The sequence below is a fragment of the Hypanus sabinus genome, chromosome 1 (assembly GCF_030144855.1).
Source record: "Hypanus sabinus isolate sHypSab1 chromosome 1, sHypSab1.hap1, whole genome shotgun sequence".
Taxonomy (NCBI): domain Eukaryota; kingdom Metazoa; phylum Chordata; class Chondrichthyes; order Myliobatiformes; family Dasyatidae; genus Hypanus; species Hypanus sabinus.
The window spans coordinates 127,681,603-127,696,632 of record NC_082706.1 but is presented as its reverse complement, the minus strand read 5'-3'; the positions used below and the strand labels follow the sequence as shown (position 1 = coordinate 127,696,632).

At 41.2% G+C, this 15,030-nt stretch overlaps 1 protein-coding gene across 10 annotated transcripts in view; it reads right to left on the bottom strand.

The window, feature by feature from the left end:
- LOC132397357 (receptor-type tyrosine-protein phosphatase mu-like) overlaps positions 1-15,030 on the bottom strand; it is a 981,490-nt gene that overhangs the window by 296,692 nt on the left and 669,768 nt on the right. For all 10 annotated transcript variants that reach the window (XM_059976027.1, XM_059976037.1, XM_059976052.1 and 7 more), the window contains one exon: positions 12,574-12,676. In XM_059976027.1, coding sequence (XP_059832010.1) covers positions 12,574-12,676 — 103 coding nt within the window. The remainder of the gene's footprint in view (positions 1-12,573; positions 12,677-15,030) is intronic.

The following is a 15,030-nucleotide window of genomic DNA, read 5'->3' as shown; positions in this document are numbered from 1 at the left end:
ACCTGTGGCTCTACTTCATTTTGGAGAATGAAGAGATTCAGTATGACACAAAACACTCATGCATGGTGGAAAGCATTCTGACTGGTCGCATCATAGACTGGTATGGAGCCTCCAATGCACAGGATCACAAGATGCTGCAGAGGGTTGCAGATTCAGCCAGTATGTGCAGCCCACTGCACCATCCATGACATCTTCAAGAGGAGGTGTCTCAAGAATGCAGCATCCATCATTAAAGACCTTTACCATCAAGATTATCTCTTCTTCCCATCACTATCATCGGGGAGGAGATACAGGAGCCTGAAGACCCAAAATTAACATCTTAGGAGCAGTCTTTTTTCCGCTCTACTATCAGATTTCTGAATTATCCAAGGACCTATTAACACTACCTTGTTATTCATCTGTAGTACCCTGGTTCAGATTTTTATTGCTATGCCTTAGGTATTTCATTTTAGCAGTTCTGTAAGAGCAGTCTGTTCTGGTTTTAGCATGTTTGATTTTGAGCTAAGATAAGGGGCTATATTGTTCAACTTAGGAATGTTGTGTCAGCCAGCGAGGATGGTGGAAGTGGGAGAAGGTTTTAGATTTGCTGGGTGGAGAGGTTTCTGTGATGGACACTGGTGTGGGTCAAGGTCTTTTTGGCGAGAGCTGGGAGAAGACAGGAGGGAGCATGACTGAGGATGTCATCCCTGTTGCGCAAGGTGCTTGGTGCTGATGAACGGCTTCTGGGAGGAAGGGCCAGAACTCCTATGGGGGACCCTGTTTGCTTGAGATGGATTTTAAGTGACATTTGAAAGTGGTGTGTGCTTTCACAAAGACCGTGGGCCCAGTGCATAAGTTAAAGACAACTTCAAGATGAGCTCCAACTTATGTGCACATTTGGACTGGGTTAACTACAGTGGGACCTTTTTACTTTTTTTCTTTTCTTTTTCCTACTAATTGTTTGATAAAGTTGAAATTTCTAAATATACTTTATAATTAAGATGGCGCCGGTATCTGGCGACTCTGCACGTGCTCTCCTGAGCAAACTGCCCGCTACACTATTCTATACCCAAGAAACCCTTCTAAACCTCAATTTTGCTACATCTAGCAAGATCAACAACACCCTGGCGAAGCTGCTGACCCAGATGGAGATCACTGACGTGCCAGAATTGCTTCTTCAATTCCGGACCACACCTGGACCCAATCAGCGAGGCCTGGTCCGAGGTCCACCACGTTCCCGGAGACCCACGGCCTGCTACCATGTCTGAGCACCTGAAGATGTGGCCCATTCTGACCAGCACCTCTCCGAAGCAGATGACCACACAGAGGTGATGTTGGAGACCTCAAGGTACCCCAGACGCTTCCCCGGAGTGACCACCGTACAGCCCCGTTGGTGGCTATCCACAGCTGCCGGAAGTGAGGCCTCCGCCGCCGACCTTGGAAATCGAGCCTGGCTCGGCTGGAGTGGAGGCCCCCGCAACTGTGACTCAGTTCATGGATTTATTTCAGCTGGCAGCCTGGCCCTCCGGGTTTAAGTGTTGGCTTCGGGGCCCGACCTATTTGACAGCCCAGGCCCCTGGCAGTTGGAAATGGCAGTGGAGCCTCCCCATCACTCGGCCTGACCTGGAGCGCCCAAAGATGCGACCCGCCAATCAATCCCTGCAGGACACGTCCACCAACCTCAGAGCTGCCAACAACACACTGCATTGATGGAAACCGAAGTGTGGGAAAAGAGTTGGGCTGCTGGTCAGATTGAAGTGGAGGGGCTTTAGGGTCCCACCGCCCACCATCCTACTAGCTAATGTGCAAGCTATAGAGAACAAGGTGGATGATCTTAAAGGGAGACTCACCTACTGCAAGGAGATACAGAACTGTTGTGTATTCTGTTTCACCAAGACCTGGCTCTCCCCAGACTGTGCCATCTGACCAGAGGGCTTTTCGATCCATCAGAAGGACCGCACGGCATCTTCGGGCAAGACGAAGGGAGGTGGTGTCTGCCTACTGATCAACACTGCATGGTGCTCAGACACAGTGGCACTGACAAGCTCCTGCAGTCCGGACCTGGAACATCTGTCGGTGAAGTGTTGTCCCTATTATCTGCCACGGGAATTCACCTCGGTCATACTGACAGTGGTCTACATTCCCCCCGAGACGGACGTGGAGTGTGCTGTGAATACACTGTATGCCAACATCAGTGAACTTGAGACCAGGTATCCGGAGGCTTTGCTCATTATAGCCAGGGACTTCAACTAGGCCAATGCTTCGAGCGATTGGTTAAGGCACACATCAACCATAGCCTACCGGTCAACCTCAACACCTACCAGTTCGCCTACCAGAGCAACAGGTCAACGGCAGAAGCCATCTCTCTGGCACTACATTCCTCCTCAGAACACCTGGAGAATAAAGATGCATATGTAAGGCTCCTTTTCATTGATTACAGCTCTGCCTTTAATACCGTCATTCCAAATAAACTGATTCATAAGTTCCGGACTCTGGGTCTTAGCACTCAGATCTGCGGCTGGATCTTCAACTTCCTCACAGACAGGACCCAGGTTGTAAAAATAGGGGACAAGCTCTCCTCTACAATCACTCTGAGTACCAGTACCCCACAAGGCTGTGTACTCAGCCCCCTGCTGTACTCACTGTACACCCATGATTGTGTTTGCTGATGACACCACAATTGTAGGCGGTATCTTGGGTGATGATGAGTCTGAGTACAGAGAGGAAATTAAGAACCTCGTGGCATGGTGCAAAGACAATAACCTATCTCTCAACAACAAGATGAAAGAATTGGTTGTTGACTTCAGAAGGAGTAGTGGACCGCACGACCCCATCTACATCGGTGGTGTGCAGGTGGAACAGGTCAAAAGCTTTAAGTTCCTCGGGGTGAATATCACAAATGACCTGACTTGGTCTAACCAAGCAGAGTCCACTGCCAAGAAGGCCCACCAGTGCCTTTACTTCCTGAGAAAGCTGAAGAACTTTGGCTTGTCCCCTAAAACCCTCACTAATTTTTACAGGTGCACCGTAGAAAGCATTCTTCTAGGGTGCATCACAACCTGGTATGGAAGTTGTCCTGTTCAAGACCGGAAGAAGCTGCAGAAGATCATGAACACAACCCAGCACATCACACAAACCAATCTTCCAACCTTGGACTCACTTTACACTGCACGCTGTCGGAGCAGTGCTGCCAGGATAATCAAGGACACGACCCACCCAGCCAGCACACATTTTGTCCCTCTTCCCGCCAGGAAAGGGTTCAGAAGCTTGAAGATTTGTACAGCCAGGTTTGGGAACAGCTTCTTACCAACTGTGATAAGACTGCTGAACGGATCCTGACCCGGATCTGGGCCGTATCTTCCAAATATCCAGACCTGTCTCTCGGTTTCTTTTTGCACTACCTTACGTTCCCTTTTCTATTTTCTAATTATGATTGATAATTTAAATTTCTTTATTATATTTACTTCGATTTGTACTCCAGGGAGCGCGAAGTGCAGAATCAAATATCGCTGTGATGATTGTACGCTCTAGTATCGATTGTTTGGTGACAATAAAGTGAAGTAAGTAAGTAATTTTATGCAGTGTACGGTCAGTTATTTCTTGCAGATGGCTAATTGCATGGGGGCAGTATTTACAAAGTACTTGCACAGGTCGGGGTTTGAGTGGTCAAGACATCTCAACTCCTTGGTCTTGGTGGGACCCAAGTGATACTGACCCCAGACGTAGAGAGTTAGAGAAAGGTGGCTTTCTCACCACTGAGTCCAGCAGCTGTAGGCAAGGGGCTAACGAGTGGCATCTCTAGAGACTTCCGGTAAAAAGGGGTTTCATATCTTTTCCATGATTTATTTAGTAACTTAAAGGAATTTTTATGACCTGCTTTGTACTGCTGTCACAAAACAACAAATTTCATGACATATGTCAGTGATGATAGTCTTGATTCTGATTTGCTATCTAAACCAGTCCTGTGCCTGCTCAACCAAATGCTCTCTCTGTCACTTTCTCTGTAATTCCTCCAGTTCTGCACGTGCTGAGCTCTCTCTACATTCTGCCCTCTTGAGCACCCTCAATACACAATGTTTCACCACTGGGATTGATTCCTAAATGCTAGAATTTCCTCCCCTAAACCATTTTCCTCTCTACCATTCTCTTCTCTTATAAGCTGCTCCTTAAAAACTGCTTCCTTGAACAAGCCTGTATTATCTTACTCTTGTAATAGCATACTTCATATAAAATTCCTCAAGGACTTCTAAATATTAGGCTTGCTGTTTCACAATGACCCTTCAGGCCAAACCATTGTTGCAACATACAGCATTATTCACACACTACCCAAGCTTCCATTTCCTTGTTTTTGAATAATTTAGGGAAAACATCCATATTCTTAGATCATAGATAAAGGTTTTAGAATGACAAAGCTCAGAAAATGTTTAAAGTTCAAAATTTAAAGTAAATTTATTATCAAAGTACGTATACATTGCCATAAAGTACATTGAGATTTATTTTCATGCAGGCATTTAGAGAAAAAGGAAATATAATAAAATTTTATGAAAAACTATACACTAACAGGCAAAGACTGACAAATAGCCAATGTGCAAAAGACAAACAGTGCAAAATAATAATGAGAATCTGCGTAATTGAAAATAAGTCTTTAGGTCATAGAATCAGTTAACAGTGGTGAACGAAATCCTTCTGGCCAGTCTATGTTGACCGTCAAACACCCACTTGTAGGGTTTCTATTCCAATGCTATTCTCTTCTTCCTACATTCAGGTCAAGCCCCGCATATTCTACCACACACCACTGTACACGTGGAACACTATTCACAATGGCCAATTAACCTTCAACCTCCACATCTTTGAGATGTGGGGAAAAGTAGAGAAGCTGGAGGTAACGCAAGAGGATGCACAAGTTCACCCAGATAGAGCATGGCTGAAGCAAACAGCTTGGCTGCATTTAGAGGCCGGGTAAGTAGTCATACTGGAGGAAATAGGGGAGCTGATAGATTAAGTTGAAGAAAAAATGAAGGCGCTTTAATGGCGCATAAGAGTCACATGATGTGTTTGGGTTGAATTACATTTTCTGTAACATATACCCTATCTAAGCCGATGCAACCACCTAATGTTACAGTCATAGTAAATCACAAACAGGAGAAAACCTGCAGCTGCTGGAAATCCGAGCAACACACACAAAATGCTGGAGGAACTCAACAGGCCAGGCAGCATCTATGAAAAAGGGTAAACAGTCAGCCACCCATTTCAATCCTACTTCCCATTCCCATTCCAACATATCAGTCCATGGCCTCCTCTACTGTTGCGATGAGGCCACACTCAGACTGGAGGAGTAATACCACGTATTCTGTCTGAGTAGACTTCAACCTGATTGCATGAACATCAATTTCTCGAACTTCCAGTAATTGCGCCCCCCCCCCACCATTCCCCATCCGTTTCCCTCTCTCACCTTATCTTCTTACCTGCCCAGCACTTCCCTCTGGTGCTCCTCCCCCTTCTCTTTCTTCCACAGCCTTTTGTCCTCTCCTTTCAGATTCTTCCTTTTCCAGCCCTGTATCTCTCTCACTAATCAACTTCCCAGCTCTTTACTTCACCCCTTCCCCCTCTTGGTTTCAACTATCACCTTCCATCAAGTACTACTTCCTCCACCCCCCACCTTCATAGTTTACTCCTTCCCTCTTCCTTACTAGTCCTGATGAAGAGTCTCAGCCCAAAACATCAATTGTTTACTTTTTTCATGGATGTTGCCTGGCCTGCTGAGTTTCTCCAGCATTTTTGTGTGTTACACAGTCAAAATAATCTTTTACACAATAGGTGACTTTACAAGAAAATGAATACTGTTTAATTCACTCTTTGCACTGGCCGTACCAATTGAGAATCTGCAGAAGCACAGAAAATTCCATTATTCTTTGAATAACATAAGTCCAACATGTTCATTGCTTATCAAGAAAAAGATGGTTAGACCATAAGACATAGGAGCAGAATTAGGCTATTCCACCCATCGGGTCTGTTCTGCCATTCCGTAATGGCTGATCCCAGGTCTCACTCAACCCCATACACCTGCCTTCTCGCCATATCGTCTGATGCCTTGACTGATCAGTAAATGATCAACTTCCGCCTTAAATATACCCGTGGACTTGGCCTCCATGCAGTCTCTGGAAGAGCATTCCACAGATTTACTACTCTCTGGCTAAAAAAAATTCCTCCTTACCTCTGTTCTAAAAGGTCATCCCTGAATTTTGAGGCTGTGCCCTCTAGTTCTAGATACCCCCACTATAAGAAACATCCTCTCCACATCCACCCTGTCTAGTCCTTTCAACATTTGGTAGGTTTCAATGAGATCCCTACACATTCTTCTAAATTCCAGTAAGTACAGGCCCAAAAGTGCCAAATGCTGCTCATATATTAACTCTTTCATTCCCAGAATCATCCTCGTGTACCTCCTCCAGACTCTCCGCAAAAACAATGCATCCTTTCTGAGATATGGGGCCCAAAACTGTTGACAATACTCCAAATGCAGCCTGACTAGTGTCTTATAAAGTCTTAGCATTATCTCCTTGCTTTTATATTCTATTCCCCTTGAAATAATCCTCGAAATAGTTCTTCTAAAGAAATGTGGAAACAAACTACTAACATTGAAGGAAATGAAGCAAAATCATTTTTCTTGTGTTACATATGGTTTTTACACTTTTGGGGTGCTGGAAAGTATATTGTGCCTAGAAGGGGTGCTAGCAAGAATGGAAGTGCTTCAGGGGTGCATTGGCAAGAATTAAAGTGCTTTATGGGGGCATTGGCAAGTATTAAAGAGTTTTAGGGAGGTGTTGGGCTAATAAAGGTTGTGAAACACTGGCATAGACTATTTTCCAAATGGGAAAGAAATTCAGAAATTTAAAAGCAAAAGGATTGGGAGTCACAGTGCTGGATTCCCTAAGGAGGGGTATAGATAGATGCAAGCAGGCTTTTTCCACTGAGGATGGGTGGGACTACAACCAGAGCTCATGGAATAAGGGTGAAATATGAGGTTTAATGGGAAACTTCTCCATTCAGAGAGTCATGAGAGTGTGGGATAAGCTACCAACACAAGTGGGTCATGTGAGCTCGTTTTCAATGTTTAAGAGTAGTTTGGAGAGGTACACGGATAGTAGGGGTATGGAGGGCTATGGTCCAGGTGCAGGTCGATGTGAGTAGGAAGCTTAAATGGTTTCAGCATGGACTAGCTGTGCTGAAGGGCCTATTTCTGTGCTGTACTTCTCTATGACTCTAAGATAAGAATGTGCTGGCATCAGAGAGTACAGAGGAGGTTTACAAAAATAATCCTGGGAATGAAAGGGTTAATGCATGAAGACAGCTTTGGCCTCAGTGGACTGTATTTGATGGAGTTTAGAAGAATTAGGAATCATTGAAAGCTACTAAATATTGAAATAAACTACCTAGAAAGAGTGGATGTGCAGAGGATGTTTCCAATGGTGGGAGAGTCTAGGTCCAGAGGGCGCAACCTCAGATTAGAAGGGCACTCCTTCGGAACAGAATGAGGAGAAATTTCTTTAGCCAGAGAGTGGTAAATATGTGAAATTCATTGCCAAAAATTGCTGTGGAGGCCAAGTCACTGGGTATATTTAGAGTGGAAGCTGATAGCTATTTAATTAGTGAGGGCATTTAAAGTTACGGAGGGAATGCAGAAGAATGGGTGTGAGAGGGCAAATAAATCAGATGTGATTGAATGTGCTAATCCTGCTCCCATTTTGTATGGTGTTGTACCACCTCAGTAATTTCATGACTGTTCCTGTCATGTTATGACATCCAATTATGGATATAACTTCCAGCATAACTTCTTATGCTGGATATTTTAATTTTTGGAGTGGTTCAAAGTGGTTGAACTGGTTGTGTTGGTACTTAACAGCACCAGTGACCCAGGTTAAACCCTGACATGTAGTGCTGTCAACGTGGTGCTTGCACCTGTACCTTGTGCCCATGTGACTTTAACTCAGGTGCTACAGTTTCCTCCCAAGTGGGTTATTGTAAATTATCTCTAGTGTAGGTGGGTCATTGCAGAATCAGGGTGGAGTAGATGGACATACCAAGAATGAATGGATTGCAGGAGAATTGATAGGGAAGTGAACTGATATGTTTACCTAGATAGCCAGCACAGACTCAAGGGGCTGAATGGCTCCTTCTATATCATAAGAAAATATGAACATAAACTTAACTGATTGTAATGTCTGAATCAAGACTGGCACCTCTGGTCATTCACCAGCACCCATCAAGAAGTTTGACACTTTCCATTTCTCCCTATTTCCCCTGCTACTTATACTCATTCAAGAGAAATGCTAAACTTTGGTTAAGTACTGGAATTCTGATCAATAAGCTGGCAGCAATTACTTTGTTCTGCATGCTTGAGGAGCAGAAGTAAGTTGCATTGAAAGAGTGCCAGAAGATCAATAAGAAAGCTGTCCACACTAAAGAGTGATTGAGAAATGAATTGAGATAAATTTGAAAGGCAAGAAGAGATGGGGTTTAATAAGAGCCAATTTACTTATTGATTGACGATGAGCATGCTGAGTGCAAGACTGTGTCCTGTTACCATCACCATCAATGTGAAGCCCAGGGAGGAGAAAAGAAAAATGAAATTCTAATAACCGGACCAGAATTGTGCTGTTTATGCTGGGGGGTTGAATTTTTCTTTTGCAACGTATTGAATGTTTGGGTTGGTGACAGATGTGTCAAAGTTTTGGAGGCAGAAATTCATCCTTGGATCCTTGCAGAGAATGTACATTCTAGTAGCAGTTATCAAAATTCCCCTGCCTTTGACAGAAACAGATTTTGGAAGTACAGTAGAATGTATATTTTTCACATATCATTTAGCACAAATAAACAAGGATGGTTTATATATATTATTCATGTATCAACCTTACTTCCTTTCAGGAGTAGAACATGGCCTGAATGCTATTGGGTTGAGGCACTGTGACAAATTTGGGACCTACACAAACAAGAACAACGCCCTAAAATATCCCAAGGATGAACATGAGCAAAAAAATAATGCTCAGAGTCTTAAAGACTTTTCCTTCAACCCTTGATGGGGTCTTCATTGTACAGACAGGATAGTTTCTGTGCTGAATGCCTCTATGACATAATTACTGAGAGCATACATAGTTATTTGCTATGATTGGAAATACATACTGTTATACATTACTATCAATGGAAATTTGTTCTGTGCAAAACGGAATGCTCCTTTTCTTTCATTACAATGATACTTACACATTCATAAGCACCTCACTAGGTGAAATCTGTTCCTGCACAACTGTCAGGCTTTAACTTCCTTTCCACGGCTCTCTTTCCCATAGTTAACCTGTACATAGTGTTCATGCAAGCATAGAACCAAAATAACTGCAGAGAGATTGCTCTCTCATGTATTTTTCACAAAGCTAATTCGACAGATCAGTCAGCAGTTTGTTTATTGCTGAGATATTAGTTAAGTCATTCACTGCAAATTTAGGAAGATGCTCTCTATCAGTGATGGTCACCGGCTGCTGAGACTGAGTGGATGGCACATGTACATTATTTATCCTCATTCATCTTATGAGCTTATGAGTGCACCTTACCCTGGTCATGTGTTCATGAACAAGTACATCAGAGAAGATACACAAAATGAAAACTGCATATATATATATATATATATCTAAAAACTGGTGAGAGTGATAATACTGGGAAAAAATTGCAAGCGAAATTTTTCAACTATTATTTGCTAGAGCTTCTTAAGGGACGTAATTTGTAATCAGATACTCTAACACAACTCTGAGATATAGACAAGTAACTGAACCTGTCTAGTTACCATTATTCTTTACATAACAGTTATTATCATAAGTAACTGCTTTATATTATCTTGTCCACATTTTTGATCATACCATTATATTAAATTCTTTCTGTGTAATTCCTGGTAGTTCACACTAAAATGTTTGGGAATTATCAATTACTAGATAGTTTCCTTCAAAGACTTCTTTCATCTGCATCTGTCATTGTATCCTCCCTCTTCTCATGAGGATTTATTCCACTTGTTAATGTCTATGGAGGGTAACCACATTTTGACAGAGTTAAAATTGTGGAAATACAACTCTGCCTAGAGTAAAATTGGTAAATTGGTTTATTATTGCCACATGTACTGAGGTACAGTGAAAAACTTAAACATGTTATTTGTGCAGACAAATTGATTGCCTCAGTGGGAAAATAATAACTGTGTGCAGAATAAAGTGTTACAGTTACAGAGGAAGTGCACTTTGTGCAATGTTAAGGTGCCAAGTCATAGTGAGGTAGATTGTGAGATTAAGGTTCCATCTTATTGTACTAGGAGACAATTCAATAATCTTATAACAGTGAGGCAGAAGCAGTCTTTGTACCTGGTATATTAAATCATACAGTAGTTATTGCACAGGATTACAATTCTACTCATTAGATCTGTACAGGGAGAGTCCCTTATCCATGTTTTCCCCATAATGCTGCAAATTAATCTCTCTCTCTCTCTCTCTCTCTCTCTCTCTCTCCCTCCCTCCCTCTCCCTCTTGTAATAGCACTATTTCGTTCTGTTTCCACCAGCCTGCCTGTGGTGTATTCCAGATGATAACTCCTGCCTGCATTAAAAATCAACTTTTATTCACATTCACCATATATCATTTGCCCAAAATTTTAAATCCTAGGTCCCTGGAACTTAATCCAGCAACTAATGGGGAAAATTACCAGTTCTCCATCTAAACAGTCCTGATCTTATAAAACAATCCACAGCATCACAATTCTCACTTACAGCTGGAATCCTTGATCCTCAGAACTAACTAGTAAATTGTTTCTGAATCCTCTCTTCATATACTCCTAAAGTTATGTGACCAGAATTGGATGCAATACTTTACTTGTGGCCAATCCAGTGTTTCATAAAGACTCAGCAAAACTTCTCTGCTTTTGTTCTCCATGTCTTTGTGAAGCTTCATTAATCACTTCTCAGTATGTCTAGCTACTTTCAAGGGCTTATGCACAGCTACTGCCAGGAACTTTTTTCCCACAAACCTTTGAGAACTTTGCCATCTACTTAAGATTTTCTCTCCTTATCCTTTCTGTTAAAGTACATCACTTCACATTTCTCTATATTAAGTTTCATCTGGTCATCAATCTGAAATTTGTGAACTGTTTTTCATTTTCCACAGTTACTGCTGAGTATCTCCTGTATTTTGTGTTTGATTTTTGTGCCAGGGGTCTGCTTGTTCCACAGTTGTGATCTCTTTAAGTCCATTACCAGTCCACCTGATGGTAAACCGCGATCCTAGTCCTTTCTGCATTTTGAAACATGTACCTTGTACATACATGTTTAAGTAACTCATAAATATCAAGGAAAGCAGTGGCCCTAGCATTGACACAGGGTTATATATTTGTCTCCCATTCTCCAGGGTGATCTGAAAGTGTCTATCATTACACCTTGTTTTCTGCATTTAAGACAATTTTCCATTTTCTGTTTCCAAACCTTCAATTCTGTCTATCTCAGTTCCAGTAACCTACTTTTAATGTGGCATTTCATCAAATACTCTTCCAAAATTCATATAGACGGCACTCACAGAATTTACACTGAGTAACTCTGTTCCCTCATCAGAAATCCAATCTACTTAGTTCAACAGATTTGCCTGTAACTAATCTATTCCAGTTTACAGTTAGCTCTTTCAAGTGTTCACTAAGACTTTCCTGATTTCATGTTTCACCAACCACCAGTGTACCTTTTGTTCAGGACACTTCCATTAATTCTCTATCCACTGTGGAGTGCTGGCTTTAGGAAGTTCTGGAATCCTTTCATGTGGATGACAGGTCCATTGCTTCAATGCTCATGGTTATGTAGTAAGACTAGCTGACTAATCATTTCATCAACCTTCCCAGTATAATTTCAAGTGTCATATTATTTGGCCAGTCATTTAGGAACAATTTGTTTCCAAGTTTCTTACACCAGGAACACTGCACTGGGAACTTCTCAAGCCAATTAACAGGATGGTTTTCAGACAAATAACTCAAAAGAGTGCAAGCTCTTTTTAATGTTGTTACTTATGACAAAAATACCATAAATTACTAGGATTTGTGTAAAAATGCTCTGCCACTTCATTTTGACTATGGCATAACCACACAGCAAGCCCCAAGCCAATCATTATTTCAGCAAGATCACCTTTGGGGCTTTTGAAATCTCAATCATGGGCTGAATTAAGGGTGAATCAAGCTAGAGGTGAAGTCATGCTGTCAGAAGCACTCAGGAGGTCTTTAGCATGAATATACAAACCCCATTCAGCAGCTCTTCCACATGGAAACATCTGATGTTTCTGAAGATGAACCCGTAAATCTGGACAGGATTAGTCTTACCTTAAGATCTATTAATGGCATAGGTCACCCTCAAAAAGAGGATTTCACTGATTTTCATACATTTTGACCCACTGCATGATGATTTAGAATTAAGGATTAATATCAAACCATTTCACATAATAGCTTCTCCCCAATATAGAATGGCTAGAAACAATTTCCAATTATTAATCAGAGTTTTCTTCCCAATATAATAACTAACAAGCAAATTTATTCTACCTGACAGGTGCACCTCTGCTCTGGGCAGGCTTCAGCAGAACAGTCACAGTACTGTCAGTCTGGTTCAATGGTGCATCATGATCATATGTGGGCATGGATGGTGCTGAAAATGAAAGAAAGAAACACCTGTATTCTCAATGTTTTTCATTGTCAAAGTTTCTCACATACAGAATTTGAAAGCTCATCATTATTCCCACCAGCAGATGATAAAATCACAATAGTGCAAAATGCTTATCTGCACAGTATAGCTTTGCAGTCATAACTAACCTGGCAATGATGGCAGACTTATTAGAAGAACCATAAAACAAATAATGGAATACAAAATGACTGATAACTGTAAAGGATGGAACACCATGAACTTCAGTTCCTTTCTCACTGCTGTACTTTCATCTATATCCAAACCCTGTCAAGAGCACTGAATGTCAATAAGAGTCACAGTTTGAGAGTGGCATTATAGATTTTACAAGGTGAGTTCCTCAAGTTGCAAAGATTTCTTACAACAGAACAAGTGTTATAAAAGGCATAGGTAGAGAAAGTAGAAGCTTTCCCCCAGGAGTCTAAAATTTGAGGACATAAATTTAGAATAAGGGATAAAAACATTAGACCATAAGATCATAATGATATAGGAACACAATGGGCTATTTGGCCTATTGAGTCTGTTATACTATTTGATCATTGCTGATTTATTTTAACCCTTACATTCTCTCATGCCTTTAACCACCTTTACCAATCAAGGACTTAACAATCTCTGCCCAAAGTATAGCCAATGACTTGGCTTCCATAGCTCACTGTGGTAATGAATTCCACAGATTTACCACCATCTTTTTCATCATCGTTGTAAAGGGACATCTTTTCATTCTGAGGTTGTGCTCTGGGATCCTGGACTTTTCTACTAATAGAAATATCCTCCCTGCATCTACTCTATCCAGGCTATTCAGTATCCAGTAGTTTTCAATGAAATCAAACCCCTGCTTCATCCTTCTGAACTCCACTGAGTACAGCCCGAGAGCAATGAAGTGCTCCTCATATATTTAGAAGTGATCGCAATCATTCAAAGTTTTTTTCACTTGAGGATGGTTAGAATGCACTACCTAGATGAGTGCTGGAAGCAGGTACCCTCATAGCATCTGAGAATTATGTGGATAAGTATTTGAATTGCAGAGACACAGAAAACTGCACACCAGGTGCTAGGAAATGGGATACTTGATGGTCAGTATTGGGATAGAGGACCAAAGGGTCTGTCTCTGTGTTGTATGACAATGACTCAGATACACACCTCATGCTAAACTATCAGAGTAGTTATATACCTCATGCTAAAATATCATCATAGTTACACACTTCACACTAAAATATCATTATAGTGACACACATCATGGTAAAATATCATAATAGTTACACTAACTTGTGTTATACTAGCTGTTATTTTTTCTGTTCCACATTCCAAATTGATGAACATTCTCTCAAGCACATTTCAAGTAAGTAGTACTCACAGTAATATGCTCTTAAAAACAACCGTGGTTTTCTCTTAACACACTTAAGGTCATTTACTTACCCTAGTGTAAGATATCCAGCCACTGTTGCTCCCCATATAACACCCCCCAGCTGATTTACTGTAATTGATGTCAAAAGGCTAATAAGAATTTACTGTATATATAGACTGCATTTTTTGATAGTTTTGTAGAGTCAGGACATTCCATTTCATAAAATAAAAAACACTAATTTGCAACACTGAAGTAATTTAGTTTTGTAAAAATGCACTGGATTGCAATAAATAACTACACAACTTTGATTAAAGGGATATATCATCACTTGTTGTTTTAGTCATCTCAACAGCTTAAATATTTTGCCTTGTACAATTTCAGCTGAAATGCTCTGTCGAAATGAAAGTACCTTGACAGTCCTTACACATTGCAAAGTAGTAAATAATTACAAGAAGGGAAATTGCAGATTTAAGAGAAATTCCAGGTCTAACAGTTTTTTCCATAACTACCTTCCCAGACAAAGTTCAATAAAAAGACTAATGTGAATTTTCAAGGGTCCCAGCATTTCAATGGTTCCAAACGTACCTTGAAAATATCAAGTAACTACATTGTAAATAATTTCATCATACATAGTAAGGAGGTGCATCGAATTAAATGGTTTGCAGTAGACTATTGTTTTGTTAGGTTAGTTTTAAGAAGTCTTCAATGCCATCTCCTTCTTGGAATATAAGATTATAAGGCAAAGAAGAGGACCATTTGGCACCTTCTGTACCAGCTTTGCTATTCAGTAGGATGGCAGATCTGATCATGGCAATACATCCACTTCCCTGTCTCTTTTCCCTAATTCTTGATTCCCCTGTATTCCAAAATCATTTCTTTCACAGCCTTGATTGTATTCAATGCCTTAGCTTCTACAGCTCCTTGGGACAAAGAATTCCAACAATTCACAACTCGCTTTATTATCTGTCTCTTAAAT